This window comes from Bombina bombina, chromosome 1, assembly GCF_027579735.1.
Source record: "Bombina bombina isolate aBomBom1 chromosome 1, aBomBom1.pri, whole genome shotgun sequence".
Lineage (NCBI taxonomy): Eukaryota > Metazoa > Chordata > Amphibia > Anura > Bombinatoridae > Bombina > Bombina bombina.
The window spans coordinates 301,322,507-301,345,990 of record NC_069499.1 but is presented as its reverse complement, the minus strand read 5'-3'; the positions used below and the strand labels follow the sequence as shown (position 1 = coordinate 301,345,990).

Below are 23,484 nucleotides of genomic sequence, written 5' to 3'. Positions count from 1 at the left end.
GGTCGCATGGATTCCACTCCGGAGCTGGATATTTAAACAAGACAACGACCCAAAACACTGCTCAAAATCTACTCTGGCATTTATGCAGATGAACAAGTACAATGTTCTGGAATGGCCATCCCAGTCCCCAGACCTGAATATCATTGAAAATCTGTGGGGTGATTTGAAACAGGCTGTCCATGCTCGGCAATCATCAAACCTAACTGAACTGGAGATGTTTTGCAAGGAGGAATAGTCCAAAATACCTTCATCCATAATCCAGACACTCATTACAGGCTATAGGAAGCATCTAGAGGCTGTTATTTCTGCTAAAGGAGGCTTTACTACATATTGCTGAGATATTTATGTTGGGGTGCCCAAATTTACGCACCTGTCTAATTTCGTTTTGATGCATATTGCACATTTTCTGTTAATCCAATAAACCTCATTTCACTACTGAAATATTACTGTGTCCTTCAGTTATTTGATAGATCAAAATGAAATTGCTGATCCAAACACCCAATTATTTATAAATCAAAATCATGGAAATTGTCAGGGATGCCTAAACTTTTGCATACGACTGTATCTGCAGTTCTGAGTGCCGCGTGGGAAAATGGAGACCAAATCTTGTGTGGGTTAACAATATAATTTGTGTTTGAGTCTGAAAGATTGTGATCCCTTGTTAACAAAAAAAATGTCCATTCTCATTTTTTCCAACAGGCCCTTTCTTTTTCCAGCATGACTGTGCTCCTGAGCCAAATCAAGGTCCATCAAGACATGGTTTTGATGAGTTTGGTGTGGAGGAACTTGAGTGAGTGACCTTCACACAGAACTGACCTCAATCTTATTATGGAATGGATTGGAATGATGATTGCCAGCCAGACCATCTTGTCCAACATCAGTGCCTGGCCTCAAAAATTCTCTTTTGGATGAATGGGCATAAGTTCCCACAGACACACTCTTTTTTTTATAGAAAGCCTTTGCAGGAGTGTTGCAGCTGTTATAGCTGATATGGGAAGCCTACTCCATATTAATAATGACCATGGCTTTGGAATGGGATGTCCATATAACTTGTATAGGTGTCAGGTCAGGTGTCCACATACTTTTGGCCATATAGTCATATAAGGCTAGACTACAAGTGGAGTGCAACTGATAGTGCTGGGTGGGTTATCCTTTGAGCGACCTTACACAAAGAATACAACAGAATCTGTTATTACAAGTGGATGGCAAAAAGGGTTTGCCAGAGAATACTAATGTGATCAATAATTTGTTAGCACACCCAATAGTTCTAATGGATAAATGCAGGTTGTGCTATTATCTCTCATTATACCAGTGATGAGTTAAGTGTTTGGCTCGAGCACAACACAAAATAGAGCTGGTAAATTTAGAAATTTTGAAAACCTAAAGTAAAGTGTTAACATTGAATATAGGCATAACAAAAAAGAAAAAACACAAAAAATATATTCAAATAATTTCACTTATATTATATTAAAGCCAGAAAGATAGCTCATCGTGCTAATGCAGGTTCGATCCCGGCAAGGTCCATTCAGCCTTTCATCCTTCCGAGGTAGGTAAAATGAGTACCATTAAGTTGGGAAATAATAATACCTGTTATCAGTGCCGCAAGTTGATTAAGTTCGAGGCTGTGCGCTATACAATTATTATTAATTATTATATTCATACATAATAAATGTAAAATCAAGGTTTAATTTTGAAAACATTGTTTTAACAGTGAATTAAAGGGATATGGTCTATGATCAGCTGCTGGACTGGTAAGGTCTCAAATGTGTATATGTATGTGTGCAAATATATGTGTGTATATATATATATATATATATATATATATATATATATATATACACAGTATATATATATATATATATATATACATACATACATACATACATACATTGTATGTGTGTATGTATCTGTGTGTGTGTGTACATATGTATGTAGGTGTATTATGTATGTGTGGAGTGTTTGAAACTCAAATGTCATTATAAAATTATTTAAGAGTTAGTGAGGAACTCTACTATGTGGCTTATGATGTGTACCCAATCCAGTTTGAGAGTGCAGTCCACTTCTGGTTATTGTATGTGTCAAGTGGAGGTTACATATAGTTGTGACACTCTTGGGATTTTCAGTGTGTTTGGTTGGGAGCCAGCATGTGTTGGTTGTAGGCTAAGACCAACGTAAGAAGAGACAGTAAAATGGCTCCTGGGCTTATCACTGTTTGGCCAAACACTGTAAACAAACACTTTTATGCTTTTGCCCTTGTTGTGTGCATCCAAGTGAGTGGTGTCTATTCTGTGTATTGCTATATGTACAGTATTTAAATCTTAAAATATGTTCTCAACGGTTTTCAATTGAAGCAGCTTATATAATTAGCAGTGCAGGGTGATCCATCATATTGTGCTCAGAATAGCGCACACTCTGGTATTAAAATTCAATGGTTATACATACACTTTTTACTTTCAACTTGTAATATGAACACAAGAATAGGTCTGCTATTTTCTAATTTATAAATATATTTCATATTTATACTATATAATATATTAATGATGATATATTATAATATATTTTATATATATTTTTTTTAAATTTGTGTCATTACTGCTGATATTTTTGCGCTCCACTTGTAATCTAGCCCTGTTTTTGCTTTTTTTTTATTTGAAGACCAGTGGGTGTATACTTTAAAATTTGTACTGATAATTGCACCCTGGCAGCTGTTTTTATTTGGACTTCTGCCAAGAGTGCAAGGTTTCATAGACATTATTTTTTTATTTATTTTTTTACTACCCATAATTAAATATTCTATATTACAATTTCAAAGTATTTAATGTCCCTTTAATCCTCTTTCTCTCTCTGCTACTATGATCTGCAACAATTGCAGATAATCATTTTTAAAATAAGCCACTGCGTATTATCCTATAATAAATATTGTAATCTTCTTGACAGTCTTGTGTAAATACAACGGTATACCTGCATCATCATTAATGGATGTGAAGAAGTTTGCATAATACTGGTAACGGTATTTTTGTTCTTCTCATCAAGACATGGGAGGAATATCGCCAGCGTGGGTATTTCATGGAATTTTAGTGAACAAGAACAGGAAAGAAAATGATAGTACAGCACTTTCACCCACTTATCTGCTGTAGATCCAAGGTGATTTTTATTTTGGTCTCAGTGCTGTAATGAACATATTAAATAATTAATCACATAAAACAAATTCCTGTAACAAGCCACTTTAATGCTCCCTGAATCCTATTAGTCAGGCACGTGTAACTATTGAACGTCTTCAATTTCAATGAGTTTGTTCGAAGGTTTGAACCAATTAATCTGGTTTTAAAGTAATAATAAAAGACTGAGATTTAATTAAGGATAAGCTGCATAGGAACAAGCTATGGACTGTGTAAGTATTACAAATCACAAACAGGATATAAGCACAAAATTCTACAGTAACAGGGGAACCATGTTTCAAAGCAAGTAAGTGGAACAGAACTCTTTGAGATGGTTAATATTCCATTATTTATCTGTACAGCGATTGTAAAATAATACATCAAACTGTAATATTCATTTATTTTTACCACCAAGTCTATTAAAGGACCACTAAATACAGTAGAATTGCATTATCAACAAATACATAATAAAAAGACAATGAAAACGCAATGAATTTCAAACGAGAAGTAGATTTTTTCTGACAGATTTCAAAGAGCCCAGTGGACAAGTAAACAGGGGGGATGTCAGGGTTTTTTCACTGTTTTGTTAGCCATGTGCTGCTGGCAGCCATTTTACTCACCTCTCTTGCTGATTCTGGTGCATACTGTGTGATGCTGCTCATTTCCTGCACTTCCTTTTATGGCCAGACTGGTGTACATCATCCATGTGAGACAGGATGCAGTCTCAGAATTGTGATGTCATCACTTATTATTTAAAGGGCCTCTGCTCAGTATGCTTTGCCCTTGTGTTGTCTCAGACCTGTTTGTGAGAGCTCCTGTGTTTACCTGGCTGTCTGACGTCCCTCCTGGTTCCTGATCCCTGGCTTGTTCCTGACTCTGCTGTTCTCCTTGTTCCTGATTCCGGCTCGTCTGACTACTCGCTTTGGCTCCTGACTCGGCTTGTCTGACTATTCGCTTTGGCTCCTGACTCGGCTCATCTGACTACCAGCTCTGGTTTTGATTCCTGGCTTGTTATTTGACTTGTGGACTTTTCATTATTTTTTGCTATTAATAAAGGTGTGATTATTTTTGCACTTCTCGTCTAAGTCTGATTCCTGGCATCCTGACATTACGCAAGGGCCATGAAACCTGATGGTGCTAATAATCCACCTTTACCTGCCATTATTTCCAGGATCACCGCTTGGATCAATTTGCACTAGCCCTGCAAACCCTGCTGACTCGCACTGAACATTTGGACCAAAGTGTCCCACAAGTTATGGCTGCTCCTGTTTCCGCTGCTGCACCTAGTCCTACCAGGAGCATGTCCGGTTCTGCACCTCTACCTCAGTGATATGGAGGCGATCCTAATCAGTACAGAGGGTTTTTGAACCAGGTGGGCATTTACGTTGAGATGTTACCTCAGGCATTTCCCTCTGACAGAGCTAAGGTGGGATTTCTCATCCTGTTACTCTCTGACACAGCTCTTGCCTGGGCTAATCCCTTGTGGGAGACTAATAAACCTGTGATTTCAAATTACCCTGAATTTGTGGCCTTCTTTCGAAGGGTATTTGATGTTCCGGCTCGCTCCTCCTCTGCTGCTAAACAACTCATGTCCATTCAGGAAGGTACAAGATCTGTTGCTCAGTATGCCATTGAGTTCCGTACGCTTGCCGCAGAGGTAGGTTGGAACAATGAAGCCCTTGTTGCCACCTTCTTTCATGGGCTCTCTGATGCGATTAAAGACGAAGTTGCTGCCAGAGATTTACCAGAGGATCTCGAGGCATTGGTGTCTTTTTTTATCCTAATTGACATCGGACTCAGAGAGAGGCCCTCTTTCAAGGAGCGCTTGCGGAAGCCTCCTTTTCCGTTGTCTTCTACGTGTTCGTTCCCACCCATGCCTCCCTCTCCTCCCATGCCTCCTGGTCCCGAGTCACCAGGTACTGCTGAGCCGATGCAGTTGGGATTCACGTGTCTCTCCACGGCGGAGAGGGCCTTTAGGAGGAGGGAGGGGCTCTGCCTCTATTGTGGGTTACAGGGCCACCTTTTGAAGTCTTGTCCTACACGGCCGGGAAACGCTCACACCTAAGGTCCTGTCGGGGGCAGACCTTGGGTGGTGTATCCTCGTCCCTGGAACCGCTAAAGGAGAAACCTTTGGTCACGGTTGTCCTTTCCTGGGTGGACTCCTCCATAGTCACCCAGGCTCTTGTTGACTCAGTGCTGCGGGCCATTTCATTGACAGTGCTTTTGTATCAAAGCACTCCATTCCTGTTTTGCCTTGGTCCGTTCTGCTTGCTATAGAGGCCATTGATGGCAGGCCCCTTCAGCCTGCACTTGTTACTCACGAAACTGCTCCGCTATCCATGGCTGTTGGGGCTCTCCATTTTGAAACCCTCCAGTTCCAGGTGATAAACTCTCCGCATTTTCCGGTTGTTCTGGGTTATCCCTGGCTCCAAAAACACAATCCCAGTCTCGACTGGCGCATGTCTGAAATATTGTCGTGGTCTCCGCAATGTATTTCCACTTGTCTTCGGAAACCAGTTAAAGTCGGAGTACCGAGAGTTCCTAGACGTTTTTGACAAGGTGCGTGCCGGTAAGTTGCCTCCTCACCGGTCTTACGATTTTGCCATAGACCTGCAACCCGGAGCCATTCCTCCTCAGGGCCGGGTTTACCCTCTGTCTTTTACGGAGAATTGTGCTATGGAGGAGTATGTTGCCGATGCTCTGTTGCGGGGGATCATCCGCAAATCCTGCTCTCCTGCAGGGGCTGGCTTCTTCTTTGTGAAGAAAAAGGGTGGCGAGTTAAGACCATGCATCGATTATAGAGGTCTTAATCGTCTTACCATTAAGAATGCTTACCCTATTCCGCTCATTACAGAACTCTTTGACCGCCTCAAGGGAGCTATGGTCTTTACTAAACTTGATTTGAGAGGAGCGTACAATCTCGTTAGGATCAAGGAGGGCCATGAATGGAAAACAGCATTTAACACCAGGAGCGGGCATTATGAGTATCTTGTAATGCCCTTTGGCCTATGTAATGCTCCTGCTGTTTTCCAGGAATTTATTAATGATGTCCTATGAGATATGTTGCAACAGTGTGTTGTGGTGTACTTAGATGACATCCTCATACACTCACCCACACTTGAGGCTCATCGTTCTGATGTTACATGGGTTCTTCAGAGACTACGTGAGAATGGCCTGTTTTGTAAACTCGAGAAATGTGAGTTCCATCAAACTCAAGTAACCTTCCTAGGTTATGTCATCTCCGTTGCAGGGTTCTCCATGGATCCTGACAAGTTATCTGCAGTTGCCACGCCCAGTTGGTCTTTGGTCTATTTCAACGTTTTTGGGGGTTCGCCAACTACTATAGAAAGTTTATTAAAAACTTTTCTTCCTTGGTCAAACCTATCACAGACATGACCCGTAAAGAGAATGATCCGCTCCATTGGTCACCTACTGCCATTAAGGCCTTTGATAGTCTTAAGACTGCCTTTGCTGCCGCTCCAGTTCTGGCTCATCCTAACCCTGTCCTGCCTTTCTTGAGGTCGATGCATCTGAGACTGGAGTAGGTGCCCTCTTGTCTCAACGTCCTATGCCTGGCGGTTCCTTGCATCCGTGTGGTTTCTTCTCTAAGAAATTGTCTCCAGCGGAGTGCAATTATGAAATTGGCGATAGGGAATTACTGGCCATAATTTTGGCACTCAAGGAATGGAGGCATCTTCTCGAGGGTACTAGCATGACAGTGCTCATTCTTACTGACCACAAGAATTTAACTTATCTATCTTAAGCAAAATGTTTGTCGCCCCGACAGGCCAGATGGGCGCTATTTTTGTCTCAGTTTAATTATGTGGTCTCCTACTTGCCTGGTAGTAAGGATGTTAGGGCTGATACCCTCTCTCAACAATTTTCCCCTCTGACTGTACCTACTCCAGTTATACCTCCTGACCATATTTTGGCTACCATATGTACTAATTTGACTTCTCCCTTGGGGAGGAGATCCTGGCTGCACAAACCAATGCACCTCCTGAGAAACCTAGTGGTAAGTGTTTTGTTCCTGAGAATCTTCGAACTAAACTTTTACACACTTACCACTATCCTAAAGCCGCAGGTCACCCAGGCAAGAACCAAATAATTTGATCTGTCACTTGACAATTCTGGTGGGCAGGTCTTCGTTCTGATATTGCTGCGTATGTTGCCTCCTGCTCAGTTTGTGCACAGAATAAGACTCCTCGATGTCTTCCTGTGGGTCTTCTTCAACCTATTGCTAATGGTGAGTGTCCTTGGACACATCTTTCCATGGACTTCATTGTCGAGCTCCCTGTTTCTGATGGCAATACTGTTATCCTTATGGTGGTTTCAGGCTAATCGTAGGCGTCTGCCCACGCCTTCCTACCAGGTTGATGAGAGAGTTTGGCTGTCCTCCCGCAACTTGAACCTTCGTGTGCCTTCCAATAAACTGGCTCCCCATTATGTTGGTCCTTTTCGAATACTCCGACGGGTAAATCCTGTGGCCTATGCTCTTGACCTTCCTCCTGCAATGCGCATCTCCAATGTTTTTCATGTCTCCCTCTTGCAACCATTGGTTTGTAATCGGTTTACCACTGTGTTGCCTCGTCCTCATCCTATCTTTTTTGACAACCATGAGGAGTATGAGGTCAGCAGCATTATTGACTCTCGTATGTCCAGGGGCCATGTACAGTATTTGGTTCACTTGAGGGGCTACAGTCCGGAGGAGAGTTCATGGGTTCCCTCCTCTGATGTTCATGCTCCCGCCCTCCTCCGTGCCTTCCATGCCCGTTTCCCCAATAAGCCTTTTGTCCTCCCGCGGGGGAGGGGTCGTTGAGGGGAGGGTACTGTCAGGGTTTTTTCCATGTTTTGTTTGCCATGTGCTGCTGGCAGCCATTTTACTCACCTCTCTTGCTGACTTTGGTGATTACTGTGTGATGCTGCTCATTTCCTGCACTTCCTTTTATGGCTAGACTGGTGTACATCATCCATGTGAGACAGGATGCAGTCTCAGAAATGTGATGTCATCACTTATTATTTAAAGGGCCTCTGTTCAGTATGCTTTACCCTTGCGTTGTCTCAGACCTGTTTGTGAGAGCTCCTGTGTTTACCTGGCTGTCTGACGTCCCTCCTGGTTCCTGATCCCTGGCTTGTTCCTGACTCTGTTGTTCTCCTTGTTCCTGATTCTGGCTCGTCTGACTATTCACTTTGGCTCCTGACTCGGCTCGTCTGACTATTCGCTTTGGCTCCTGACTCGGCTCATCTGACTACCAGCTGTGGTTTTGATTCCTGGCTTGCTATTTGACTTGTGGACTTTTTATTATTTTTTGCTATTAATAAAGGTGTGATTATATTTGCACTTCTCGTCTCAGTCTGATTCCTGGCATCCTGACAGGGGATTACCAAACATATAAATATTATTTGGTAAAAACGCTCCATTATCATAAGGTTAATACAAATACAACCACTGAACTTTAACGTTTACACGCAAGTAAATGTGTTTGTAAATACGTTTTGTTTTTAACAATACAGCCGTTTGAATTCTCCTAATTAATGTTTATAAGGACTAAAATAAGCCAACAGGCGGATTGTTAGGATCAAATACTTAAATCAGTCTGTTTGATGAACTATCACACCTATACAAACAATTGTGTTTTTATATATTACTTAAATTTACCTCTTCAGAAATGGAATGAATAGCTATGGTGTTCTTTAAATGATTTATTAATTTTGTGAACTTTTAATACAGAAATACAGTGTGCGTTTATATAAATTAATTTTTTTTTGGTAGATTTAAATTAAAAAGTTATTTCCATTTTCTGTACTGCTGCATCATGTGACAGCCATCAGCAAATCACAAAATGCATACATGTATATACTGTGAATTCGTGCACATGCTCAGTAGGAGCTGGTGCCTTAAAAAACATGCATTTAAAAAGATTGTGCACATTTTGATAATGAAAGTAAATTGGAAAGTGGTTTCAAATTGTGTGCTCTATATAAATCATGAAAGATTCATTTTGACTTTAAATGGACACTAAACCCAACTTTCTAATTTACTCCTATTATCAATTTTTCTTCGTTCTCTTGCTATCTTTATTTGAAAAAGAAGACATCTAAGCTAAGGAGCTATCCAATCTTTGGTTCAGTACATTGGACAGCACTTGTTTAATGGTGGCTGACATTTAGCCTCCAATCAGCAAGAACAACCCAGGTTTTGAACCAAAAATGGGCTGGATTCTAAACTTACATTCTTGCTTTTCAAATAAAGATAGCAAGAGAATGAAGAAAATTGATAATAGGAGTAAATTAGAAAGTTGCTTAAAATTGCATGCTCTTTTTGAATCATGAAAGAAAAAAAAATTGGGTTCAGTGTCTCTTTAATGCTCATTTAAAGTAAACTCTTATGGCACACAGATTTTTTTATCACATAAAGGGACATTCCAGCATATGGGCCATTCAGGTGGTTAGAGTGCTCCAGCAACTAGGTGTTAACTTTTATTTTTATATAAGAAGTAAAAAAAGATTTCAAAGCAGCTTTTTTAAATTTATTTTTAACCAACATTTTTGCAAACTACATAACGACTGCACAAAATATTACTGAAAAGTTGAAATGATACGACAGTTTCAATTTACATTGGTGGAAAATGAAGCCATTCAATTTTGCCTTAGATTCAGGGGAATTATTAATATACAAATGTGAGATTTTAACACAAGTAGTATATAATAAAAAAAATCCTCTGTCTGTGTATAAACATTTTTATAGAGAAAATAGTTATGTTACAAGTTTACATATTTGTTACTTTGCTATTCTAATCAAACTATATGTATTTTGTTAATTAACTTTGCAGTGTTTTTAAAAAGATACCAAACAAAAACAATACACAGGAATGTATTATGAAGTTTAGTTACAAACCACTGAAAATAATTAAGAAAACTACTGGTGGATGAGGTCTCTCAGTAAAAAATGACAGGAAACATATTTTATTGTGCCTTTGGGGCCGATTTATCAAGTGTCGGGCGGACATGATCTGCTATAGTGGATCATGTCCGCCCAACATCGATAAATGCCGACAGCATAGGCTGTTGGCATTTATCGTTGCACAAGCATTTCTAGTGAAATGCTTGCGCAATGCAGCCCCTGCACAATCGTATCCGATCGGGATGATTGCTATCCGCCACCTCAGAGGTGGCGGATGAGTTAAGAGACAGCGGTCTTATGACCGCTGCTTCTTAACTTTTGTTTCCGGGGAGACTGAAGGCGCGCGTGGAATCTGATGCATTCGCAGCATGATAAATCGACCCCCTTATGTCTACCACAATTTCTACACGTGTATTACTCAACTGGAATAGCCATTAAAATAAATAAAAACTAGAAAACTGTAATACATTTTACATACCCTCTACTAGATGGGGAAAATACAATGTCCCACTAGCTGAGCTGGACTGAAAGAGGCAGTAAACACCTTGTAATTACAAGAAAGTACTATTATGTGTTGTAGTCTCAATATTTGTAAAACAAATTAACATCTTGTTGGCTGCAATAGTTTTTCAATAGCCAAACTCCACCCATAACTTGTCTTACTTGGAGGAACAATTTGAGCTTAAAGGGATATGAAACCTCAATTTTTTCTTTCACGATTCAGATAAGCATGCACTTTTAAACAACTTTCTAATTCACTTCTAATATCAATTTTTCTTCATTCTCTTTATATTTTTTGTTAAAAAGCAGGGATGTATGCTTAGGTACCGGCACATTTCTGGAATACTATATGGCAGCAGTTTAGCAAGAATGCTATCCATTTGCAAGACCACTAGATGGCAGCACTATATCCAGCCATGCAGTGCTCCAGATGCCTACCTATCTCTTCAACATAGAATATCATGGGGACAAAGCAAATTGGAAACTTTTTTAAAATTGTATGCTCCGTCTGAATCAAAAAATAAATTGTTTGGGTTTCATATCCCTTTAAGTCTCCAGACAACAAGACTATCCATGTTCTCAATGTTAGTATAAAGTGCTGTATAAAGTTGTTAGCTATAACCAATTATGGATAGATATGTAGCAGGGTTAGCATTAAGAAGCATGCAGTGTGCATTTCAAGATCTGAGAACTAGAAAATTCACAATCTTCAGAGCTAATTTACATGGGACAAAATAAATAATGAAAGTATACTGCAAATATGTTTTACTATACATAACTAAACATTTTATATATTACAATCTCAAGGTGTTAACTATTCCTCAAAATGCAAATCTTAGGTCTGTACCTTGTATCACAATTCCAAATTTCCTGCAAACCAATCAGGATGAAGCGTTACACTTACTACTTGTCAGTATCTAGTTCTCAATCCCTGACAAATATCATAGGATACTATTAGTCTCATAGCCAAGACCTTCTGTAAAATTCCAGTGAGGTCTCTTCAAAATAGGTTAAGTTCCGATATTACAAAGGGAAGAAATAACAGAGGGGAGCTCAAAGCCTTCTGCTTTTTAAGGCAACACTTTGAAATGTAATTACAGGGTGAATATGTCCTTCTGTAGAAAGGTCAGGTGTGAAGACGAATCCCAGGAGGGAGCTTTCAAGATCCTATAACTTTCTGTGGAGGCTCCTGGGAAACTTATTTGAAAAGGTCATTAAAAGATTATTCCTTTCACCTTAAAGAATTGAAATAACTAGTGGATGTGAAGAAAAAATTAATCAAAGACCTGAACAGAATGGTTACGCATTAATCTTTTTTGCTGCTGAAGAAGTGAACAATAAATTTTAGACCTTTCTGTAGCTGAACATAACTCAAGTTATGCTTTACATTACTGCTATGACAAAAAAAATGAAAGAAAATGAAAAGAAACACATTGAGAATTTAAAGATATTTAAAGGTTCATCTGGAAAGGAGATGATGTGATGAGAAATAGGTCAATATTTAGAAGTTTACCTGAAAAGTAGCGGATAGGGTGATCTCTCCTTAAACATTGGTCCTGCTGTTCTTTTTCCAAAAACTCAGCTCTAATTTCAGGTGCTGTTAGGTGGAACATAAGTATTGAGAGGGTCGGTAGTGAAAGTGAGAACACCCTCACCCTACATAACCACATGCTGGAAAACAACTGCATGACTATCTTCCTCAGGAAGGTCCGGAACTGCCCCTGTACAGAAAGAACAAACCAAATCAATTACAATATGTTCTTTGATAATAACAATTGATATAGATACCTAAAAAACACACCCTAAATACACAGAAGACAAAGAAGACGAAGAGTAAATATATTAGCAATTATACACTAACTAAACTAAACTAAACGTTAGATATAATGATGTATTCAAAGCTAAGATTATTCTATAAATAATATAATAAATAATAAAATAATAATAAATAATTTTAGTAGCATTAAAGGGACAGTCTAGGCCAAAATAAACTTTCAGGATTCAGATAGAGCATGTAATTTTAAACAATTTTCCAATTTACTTTTATCACCAATTTTGCTTTGTTCTCTTGGTATTCTTAGTTGAAAGCTTAACCTAGGAGGTTCATATGCTAATTTCTTAGACCTTGAAGCCCACCTCTTTCAGATTGCATTTTAACAGTTTTTCACCACTAGAGGGTGTTAGTTCACGTATTTCATATAGATAACACTGTGCTCGTGCACGAGAAGTTATCTGGGAGCAGGCACTGATTGGCTAAACTGCAAGTCTGTCAAAAGAACTGAAAAAAGGGGTAGTTTGCAGAGGCTTAGATACAAGATAATCACAGAGGTTAAAAGTATATTATTATAACTGTGTTGGTTATGCAAAACTGGGAAATGGGTAATAAAGGGATTATCTATCTTTTAAAACGATAAAAATTCTGGTGTAGACTGTCCCTTTAATGTTGAATAAATAAGTCTAGACTGGGAACCACTATGTTGTATTTTAGGTTTTATGTTATTGGATCTCATCTGCTGAAGCTTATTAAAGGGACACTGAACCCAAATTTTTTCTTTCGTGATTTAGATAGAGCATGCAATTTTAAGCAACTTTCTAATTTACTCCTATAATAATTTTTTCTTCGCTCTCTTGCTATCTTTATTTGAAAAAGAAGGCATCTAAGCTTTTTTATTGGTTCAGAACTCTGCACTTTTTTATTGGTGAATGAATTTATCCACCAATCAGAAAGAACAAACCAGGTTGTTCACCAAAAATGGGCCAACATCTAAACTTACATTCTTGCATTTCAAATAAAGATACCAAGAGAATGAACAACATTTGATGATAGGAGTAAATTAGAAAGTTGCTTAAAATTTCATGCTCTATCTGAATCCCGAAAGAAAAAATTTGGGTTCAGTGTCCCTTTAAGGACAAATATAAAAGTTATTATGGGAATGTGCCCTAACCTGCTCAATGTGACAGGGAGAAAGGGTATGTGCACAAGTCAACTCTCAGTCCAAATCATATACAGTGTTTGGGGCATATTTATTAAGCTCCGTATGAAGTTATGAAGCAGTATACGATCGGGTTGATTGACACCCCCTGCTAGCGGCCCGATTGGCCGCAAATCTGCAGGGGTGGCATTGCACCAGCAGTTCACAAGAACTGCTGGTGCAATGATAAATGCCGACAGTGTATGCTGTCAGCATTTATCGATGTGTGGCGGACATGATACGCTACTTCGTATCATGTCTGCTCACATATTGATAAATATGCCCTATTGGCTTTATTGCTTAATTTTTTTTAACAATGTGTCAGGGAGGGGTGACCAGAGCTTGCAAAAAGAGATATGTTTAAATCAGGAGTTGACAAACTGATATAAAACTTAACAACTTCCGAACATTGAAGAGACAGATATACAACTTTTGGACCTATGGCCAGGGACAAAACTACAGAGGGTGCAAAGGTCGCAATTGCGACTGGGCCCCCAAGCGTGGGGGCCCAGCTTCAAAAAATTTTTAATTTTTTTTAATAAAAAACGTTGACCGCTGCCACTGCCTGCACTGATATCATGCGAGTGTGACATGATGCTTCACTAGTGTCTCTGGCTACAGTGGGTTAGTGTTTCTGTTTTACCCATTGGTGTTTATGTGTGTGTGTGTGTGTGTGTATGTATGTGACTGTGTGTGTATTTATGCATGTATGTGTGTATGTATGTATGTGACTGTGTGTGCATTTATGCATGTATGTGTGTATGTATGTATGTGACTGTGTGTGTATTTATGCATGTATGTGTGTATGTATGTATGTGACTGTGTGTGTATTTATGCATGTATGTGTGTATGTATGTATGTGACTGTGTGTGTATTTATGCATGTATGTGTGTATATGTGTGTGTATGTTTGTGGAACCAGCAAATTACAGACCTTGTTACTAATGCATGGGGGGGCGGGGGTAAACAGTGTCAGTCTATACAGTACCACTATATACAGTACGGGGAGCTGGACCATGTCACAGACTACTGTGGTCACTTTATAAAGTACTGGGGTGGGTAGGGTCAGGCCAGCCATCTCACCGGCAGATTACAGACTGTGTTACTGACTCACTATATACAGTACAGGTGGGTTAAACAGTGTCACTATATACAGTAATAGGGGGTCAGACCATCTCACAGACTGTGCCTCCTTTTGCAGACATGTAATGTGATTCCCATTTTTTTTCTGTGTCAAATGTTAAAAAAAAAAAAAAAAAAAAGATATGGATCAAATCCGCTTTTTTTTGCGGGGGCTTCTTAGATTCTTGCACCTGGGCCCTGTGGTTTCTAGTTATGCCTCTGCCTATGGCTCCCTCTGGATTTGTCATTTCCAGCAAAAACCAACAATCTACTATTTATCTAGAGGCAATATTGGATTGTGTACAGTGTATAAATTGTAAAGGAGTTTGTTTTTTCATCAGATGTAGCATCAATGGCTCTAATACACTAGTGCAGTACGTAGTGAAGGAGACTCTCGGTAAGGAGAGATATAAAGGGCATTATGTATGTAATGAATTGCATAGCCCATTCAGCCCACATACAGTGACAGCTCAGGACATTAGAAGCTTCTAAATAATACAATTTATGCTGACCTTGATGCTTAGTAAAAATAAAGTGTATAGTCACCAAGAGCTTACAAAGATATGTAACTGAGCATTTGTCCTTGTTAAAGGGACATTCAGCTCAACATTTAATCTCCTGGAAAAATCTTTAATAAAAATTAACACAACATTAAAGCGACAGTCTACTCCAGAATTTTTATTGTTTTAAAATATAGATAATCCATTTATTACCCATTCCCCAGTTTCACATAACCAGTACGGTTATTTTAATATACTTTTTACCTCTTTGATTACCTTGTATCTAAGCCTCTGCAGACTGCCCCTTATTTCAGTTATTTTGACAGACTTGAATTTTAGCCAACCAGTGCTGATTCCTAAGTATCTCCACGGAAGTGAGTGCAATGTTATCTATATGACACACATGAACTACTGCTGTCTAGCTGTAGAAAACTATCAAAATGTAATAAGAGACAGCCATCAAGGGCTTAGAAATTAGCATATGAGCCTACATACGTTTAACTTTCAACAAAAAATACCAAGAGAACAAAACTAATTTGGTGACAAAATACATTGGAAAGTTGTTTAAAATTGCATGCCCTATCTGAATCATTAATGTTTAATTTTGCCTAGACTGTCCCTTTAATATATAGTCATTACTTAGATTGCTTGCATTTGCTGTAAAATACATCATGCATCAGTTCCGCTTCATCTATAAAGGATAGAGTGCCTCCATCATACGTAAGTATGCTTACATTTTATGGTGATTAGTTAGATCATTTACATCTGTTGCTAATAGTTCACAACAAAGGAGAAAAGGGACTTTAATTTAACTAGATTTTTCTAGAGGTGTATCCCTGAACTGCTCTCTATTTGCTAACCTTGTAATTTGTGCTTCTAAATTTGCAATGTAAGAGTAATTGCTGATATATTCTCATTATAATGCCCCTTTAAACAAACAAAATGCAGTAAAACAAATTAATTTGAAATTAAAACACAGGAACCTTATACTAGTTTTTATACAATATTTTTTAGAAATAAATATCTATAAATGTTATTCATATTACTGTTTAATGAACATGTAATGCCCAGGTATTTGCCTTAACTATAATAACGTCAAATTCAGTCATATTTTTAGTTTCCAGCTGCTGCTGAAAAAATGGTTGACAAGGTATTCTGACACAGCAGCACCGCAAACATATTTGTAGCTCTTGATTAAGAACATTGATGAATAAACAGACTAACAAATATTATTTTTGCAATAATCAGCTATATCACTTATCTAATTATTTTAGCATTATATCCATTTTAAATGCAGTGATCCACTGGTTTTATTGTCCTCTCCAGAAGCATAGGGTTAAATCTGCCTTTATGTACAGAGTTTGCATCATTAAATAAGGCAGAGGGCGTGAGAGAAGAACACTGAATATTTGAGAAAGACATAAATTACCTCCTCAGGGTCCTTTTATTTACAACAGTGTAGATCTAAAACAAATCCAATAACTCCAAGCTTTTCAAAGTGGTTCCCTGGGGCCAGTACGTTTCTTTATGCCTTTCCTTTCCTGTAACTGATTTGTACTATACAAGAACAATTAACTAGATATCACTTTTATACAAATTACACATTCAGATGCTGGACCAGTCAACAGAGTAGAATGCAATACATCCAGATAAGGCAACAAACATGCAATAGCCGTAGTCTACTGGATTACTGCACCCAGAGCATTAGTGTGTTATTATACACAGAACATCAGTATAACACATTTCACAGCATCAGCCTTTGTCTCTAGTACTATACACAGAGCATCATCCTTTGTATCTAGTACTATATACAGAGCAATATCCTTTGTATCTAGTACTACACACAGTGCATTATCCTTTGTATCTAGTACTACACACAGTGCATTATCCTTTGTATCTAGTACTACACACAGTGCATTATCCTTTGTATCTAGTACTACACACAGTGCATTATCCTTTGTATCTAGTACTACACACAGTGCATTATCCTTTGTATCTAGTACTACACACAGTGCATTATCCTTTGTATCTAGTACTACACACAGTGCATCATCCTTTGTATCTAGTACTATACACAGCATTATCCTTTGTATCTAGTATTACACACAGTGCATTATCCTTTGTATCTAGTATTACACACAGCATTATCCTTTGTATCTAGTATTACACACAGCATTATCCTTTGTATCTAGTATTACACACAGCATTATCCTTTGTATCTAATATTACACACAGCATTTTCCTTTGTATCTAGTACTACACACAGAGCACCTTCCTTTATCTCTAGTACTACACACAGAGCATCATCCTTTATCTCTAGTACTACACACAGAGCATCTTCCTTTATCTCTAGTACTACACACAGAGCATCATCCATTATCTCTAGTACTACACACAGAGCACCTTCCTTTATCTCTAGTACTACACACAGAGCACCTTCCTTTATCTCTAGTACTACACACAGTGCATTATCCTTTATCTCTAGTACTACACACAGAGCACCTTCCTTTATCTCTAGTACTACACACAGAGCATCTTCCTTTATCTCTAGTACTACACACAGTGCATTATCCTTTATCTCTAGTACTACACACAGAGCATCTTCCTTTATCTCTAGTACTACACACAGAGCACCTTCCTTTATCTCTAGTACTACACACAGAGCATCTTCCTTTATCTCTAGTACTACACACAGAGCATCATACTTTGTCTCTAGTAAAACACACAGTGCATCTTCCTTTATCTCTAGTACTACACACAGTGCATCTTCCTTTATCTCTAGTACTACACACAGAGCATCTTCCTTTATCTCTAGTACTACACACAGTGCATTATCCTTTATCTCTAATACTACACACAGAGCACCTTCCTTTATCTCTAGTACTACACACAGAGCATCTTCCTTTATCTCTAGTACTACACACAGTGCATTATCCTTTATCTCTAGTACTACACAGAGTGCATTATCCTTTATCTCTAGTACTACACACAGAGCATCTTCCTTTATCTCTAGTACTACACACAGTGCATCATACTTTGTCTCTAGTAAAACACACAGTGCATCTTCCTTTATCTCTAGTACTACACACAGTGCATCTTCCTTTATCTCTAGTACTACACACAGTGCATTATCCTTTATCTCTAGTACTACACACAGAGCATCTTCCTTTATCTCTAGTACTACACACAGCATTATCCTTTGTATCTAGTACTACACACAGTGCATTATCCTTTATCTCTAGTACTACATACAGAGCATCTTCCTTTATCTCTAGTACTACACACAGAGCATCTTCCTTTATCTCTAGTACTACACACAGAGCATTATCCTTTATCTCTAGTACTACACACAGAGCATTATCCTTTGTATCTAGTACTATACACAGCATTATCCTTTGTATCTAGTATTACACACAGCATTATCCTTTGTATCTAGTATTACACACAGCATTATCCTTTGTATCTAGTATTACACATACAGCATTATCCTTTGTATCTAGTACTACACACAACATTATCCTTTGTATCTAGTACTACACACAGCATTATCCCTTGTATCTAGTATTACACATACAGCATTATCCTTTGTATCTAGTACTACACACAACATTATCCTTTGTATCTAGTACTACACACAGCATTATCCTTTGTATCTAGTATTACACATACAGCATTATCCTTTGTATCTAGTACTACACACAGCATTATCCTTTGTATCTAGTACTACACACAGCATTATCCCTTGTATCTAGTACTACACAGAGTGCATTATCCTTTATCTCTAGTACTACACACAGAGCATCTTCCTTTATCTCTAGTACTACACACAGTGCATCATACTTTGTCTCTAGTACTACACACAGTGCATTATCCTTTATCTCTAGTAAAACACACAGTGCATCTTCCTTTATCTCTAGTACTACACACAGTGCATCTTCCTTTATCTCTAGTACTACACACAGTGCATTATCCTTTATCTCTAGTACTACACACAGAGCATCTTCCTTTATCTCTAGTACTACACACAGCATTATCCTTTGTATCTAGTACTACACACAGTGCATTATCCTTTATCTCTAGTACTACATACAGAGCATCTTCCTTTATCTCTAGTACTACACACAGTGCATCTTCCTTTATCTCTAGTACTACACACAGTGCATTATCCTTTGTATCTAGTACTACACACAGCATTATCCTTTGTATCTAGTATTACACACAGCATTATCCTTTATCTCTAGTACTACACACAGCATCAGCCTTTGGGGCATATGTATCAAGGTCTGGCGGACCTGATCCGACACTGCGGATCAGGTCCGCCAGACCTCGCTGAATACGGCGAGCAATACGCTCGCCGTATTCAGCACAAGAGCTAATGGTGCAACGCCTCCCCCTGCAGACTCGCGGCCAATAGTCCACCAGCAGGGGGGTGTCAATCAACCCGATCATACTCGGGTTGATTTCCGGCGATGTCTGTCCGCCTGCTCAGAGCAGGCGGACAGGTTATGGAACAGTGGTCTTTGTGACCGCTGCTTCATAACTGAAACACGGGGCATCAAGCTCCATTCGGAGCTTGATACATATGCCCCTTTGTCTCTAGTATTACACACAGAGCAATATCCTTTGTATCTAGTATTATACACAGAGCATCATCCTTTGTCTCTAGTACTACACACAGCATTATCCTTAATCTCTAGTACTACACACAGTGCATTATCCTTTATCTCTAGTACTACACACAGATCATCTTCCTTTGTCTCTAGTACTACACACAGTGCATTATCCTTTATCTCTAGTACTACACACAGAGCATCTTTCTTTGTCTCTAGTACTACACAAAGCGCATTATCCTTTATCTCTAGTACTACACACAGATCATCTTCCTTTGTCTCTAGTACTACACACAGTGCATTATCCTTTATCTCTAGTACTACACACAGAGCATCAGCCTTTGTCTCTAGTACTACACACAGCATTATCCTTTGTATCTAGTACTACACACAGTGCATTATCCTTTATCTCTAGTACTACACACAGCATTATCCTTCGTATCTAGTACTACACACAGTGCATTATCCTTTATCTCTAGTACTACACACAGATCATCTTCCTTTGTCTCTAGTACTACACACAGTGCATCTTCCTTTGTCTCTAGTACTACACACAGTGCATTATCCTTTATCTCTAGTACTACACACAGAGCATCAGCCTTTGTATCTGGTACTACACACAGTGCATTATCCTTTATCTCTAGTACTACACACTGTGCATTATCCTTTGTCTCTAGTACTACACACAGAGCATCATCCTTTATGTCTAGTACTATACACAGTTCATTATCCTTTATCTCTAGTACTACACACAGTGCATCATCCTTTGTCTCTAGTACTACACACAGTGCATTATCCTTTATCTCTAGTACTACACACAGAGCATCAGCCTTTGTCTCTAGTACTACACACAGCATTATCCTTTGTATCTAGTACTACACACAGTGCATTATCCTTTATCTCTAGTACTACACACAGATCATCTTCCTTTGTCTCTAGTACTACACACAGAGCATCAGCTTTTGTATCTAGTACTACACACAGTGCATTATCCTTTATCTCTAGTACTACACACAGTGCATTATCCTTTGTCTCTAGTACTAAACACAGAGCATCATCCTTTATCTCTAGTACTATACACAGTGCATCATCCTTTATCTCTAATACTACACACAGTGCATCATCCTTTGTATCTATTACTACACACAGAACATATTCCTTTGTCTCTAGTACTACACACAGTGCATCATCCTTTGTCTCTAGTACTACACACAGAGCATCATCCTTTATCTCTAGTACTACACACAGTGCATTATCCTTTGTCTCTAGTACTACACACAGTGCATTATCCTTTATCTCTAGTAAAACACACAGAACATCATCTTTTGTCTCTAGTACTACACAGAGAGCATTGTCCTTTGGCTCTAGTACTATACACAGCATTATCCTTTGTCTCTAGTGCTACACACAGAGCATCAGCCTTTCCTGTGTTACTGTACACTATTCTGTGTTGAGTTACTGTATGCAGAGCATTGTACAATTGTATATTAATACACACAAAGCATTATCCTGCACTGCATTACTATACTGTCCTGTATTAAAAGGCAACTAGCATCATCCTTTTCAGTTTTACTAAATATTGAGTCTTATCATGCCCTGAGTTAATTAATGCAGAATATTATACTGTATTGTATCACCACGAAGATCATTATCTTACTTTAAGATACTATAAACACTCATTGCTGTGTAATTACACCATACAATCCCTCAGCACTGTATTGCAACACATTCCCCATTATTATGTTCTGCTGTATTCCAGACAATGTATTACATTACGAGTTTTGTCGGTAATGGTGTGCGGTGCTAACGAGCAGTTTTCCCTCACCGCTCACCTACATACAACGCTGGTATTATGTTTTTTTTAAACCCGGCATCAGCCGCAGAAAAGTGAGCGAAGAGCAAAATTTAGCTCCACGTCTCACCTCAATACCAGCACTGCTTACGGTAGTGGTGAGCTGGAAAAACGTGCTCGTGCACGATTTCCCCATAGGAATCAATGGGGGAGAGCCGGCTGAAAAAACCTAACACCTGGAAAAAATCAGCGTTCAGCTTCTAACGCAGCCCCATTGATTCCTATGGGGAAAGAAAATTTACGTTTACACCTAACACTCTAACATGAACCCCGAGTCTAAACACCCCTAATCTTACACTTATTAACCCCTAATCTGCCGCCCCCGCTATCGCTGACACCTACATTATATTATTAACCCCTAATCTACCGCTCCGGACACCGCCGCCACCTACATTATACAATCCTATTGGCTGATCCAATCAGCCAATAGGATTGAGCTCGCATTCTGTTGGCTGATTGGAACAGCCAATAGGATTTTTTCTACCTTAATTCCGATTGGCTGATAGAATTCTATCAGCCAATCGGAAATTGAAGGGATGCCATCTTGGATGACGTCACTTAAAGGTACCGTCACTTAGTCGTCGGATGAAGACAGAAGAGGATGCCCCAATGTTGTAGAGACTATTAGGCTATCTGTGAGTGTAGGAGGGTTTGCCAGTAAACGTGTATGTTATGGTAAAAGGCAAGACTGCCATTCTTAAGGTGTGCATATTCTTCAATCTCTAGTAGCTCTGAGGTGTTGCGCAGCCATTCCTGCCGAGTTGGGATCTGGGCAGACTTCCACTTGCGTGCAATAAGTAATTTGGCTCCGTTCAAGCTATATTGCAGGAGTTTCCATTTGATTTTGCATATTTTCTTTGGTTTATAATTTAGGAGGGCTGTGGTTTGGGGTATTTCGAATTGTTCTCCCATGATAGTTTTCAAACTATGAATAATGTCTTCCCAAAATGGGGATAATTTCGGGCAGTGCCACCAGATATGGGCCATTGTGCCAGGAGACCCACAACCTCTCCAACATGTGGCGTTAGATTGGGGATATATTTGTTTAAGCCTGTCAGGGGTAAGGTACCATCTAAACAGGACTTAAGCTCCAGTAATCTAGGGGAGGAGGAGGACTTGGCAGAGTTATAACATATGTTGTCCCAACATATGCTCTTTAGATATAGAAATTCCTAAGTCGGTTTGCCAGTGAGAGTCATATGAAGATGTGGGTAGAGTAAGGGTGTCATCTAACAGTCTTTTTGTTATGGACAGTGATCCTCTAGGCGTCACTCCCTCCAAACAGAGTCTTTCAAATTTCATCAGTTCCCTCAAAAAATCCTGTTTATAAGGTGAGGAACTTAGTAAGTGTGTGAGTTGAGCATATTTTAGCCATCGGGAGAAGGCTCCACCGGCCAGGTCTGTAAGTTGTGGTCTCGGTTTCAGTTTCCCTCCCCCTGTCAGGTAAGTAAACGGTATCGTTGGGCCTGTGTCTGGGGAATACGATTAATTCGGGATAAATCCCCTATGCAATTCCGCATTAATCGGGATTGGTGTCATAGGTGAGATGTATGTCGTGAGACCCTTGGTCTTAAGTAGTATAGTGTCCCATGTACGAAAGTAATGAGCATAGAGAGGGGAGGTTCTGGATAGTATGGGTCTGCATGTTTGTTTGATCCAGCACAGTGGCCCTATCGCGGGTGAGCTCAGCAGGAAGGAGTCTATGGAGGACCAGGCTTTTGTATGTGTGTCTTCATGCCACTCTAGGATTTTTTGCAGTACTACGGCCTTGTAGGATTGTGATATTAACGGCACCCCCAAGCCCCCCCTACCCAAGGGTTTTGTCAAGATCCTTTTACTGATACGAGGCTTTACCTTTCCCCATAT

General features: G+C 39.2%; 1 protein-coding gene across 2 annotated transcripts in view; it reads right to left on the bottom strand.

Moving 5' to 3' along the window:
* Positions 1-23,484, bottom strand: part of SEMA5B (semaphorin 5B) — a 754,887-nt gene that overhangs the window by 394,889 nt on the left and 336,514 nt on the right. For both annotated transcript variants that reach the window (XM_053698073.1, XM_053698072.1), the window contains one exon: positions 12,077-12,284. In XM_053698073.1, coding sequence (XP_053554048.1) covers positions 12,077-12,251 — 175 coding nt within the window. In that variant the 5' untranslated portion in view covers positions 12,252-12,284. The remainder of the gene's footprint in view (positions 1-12,076; positions 12,285-23,484) is intronic.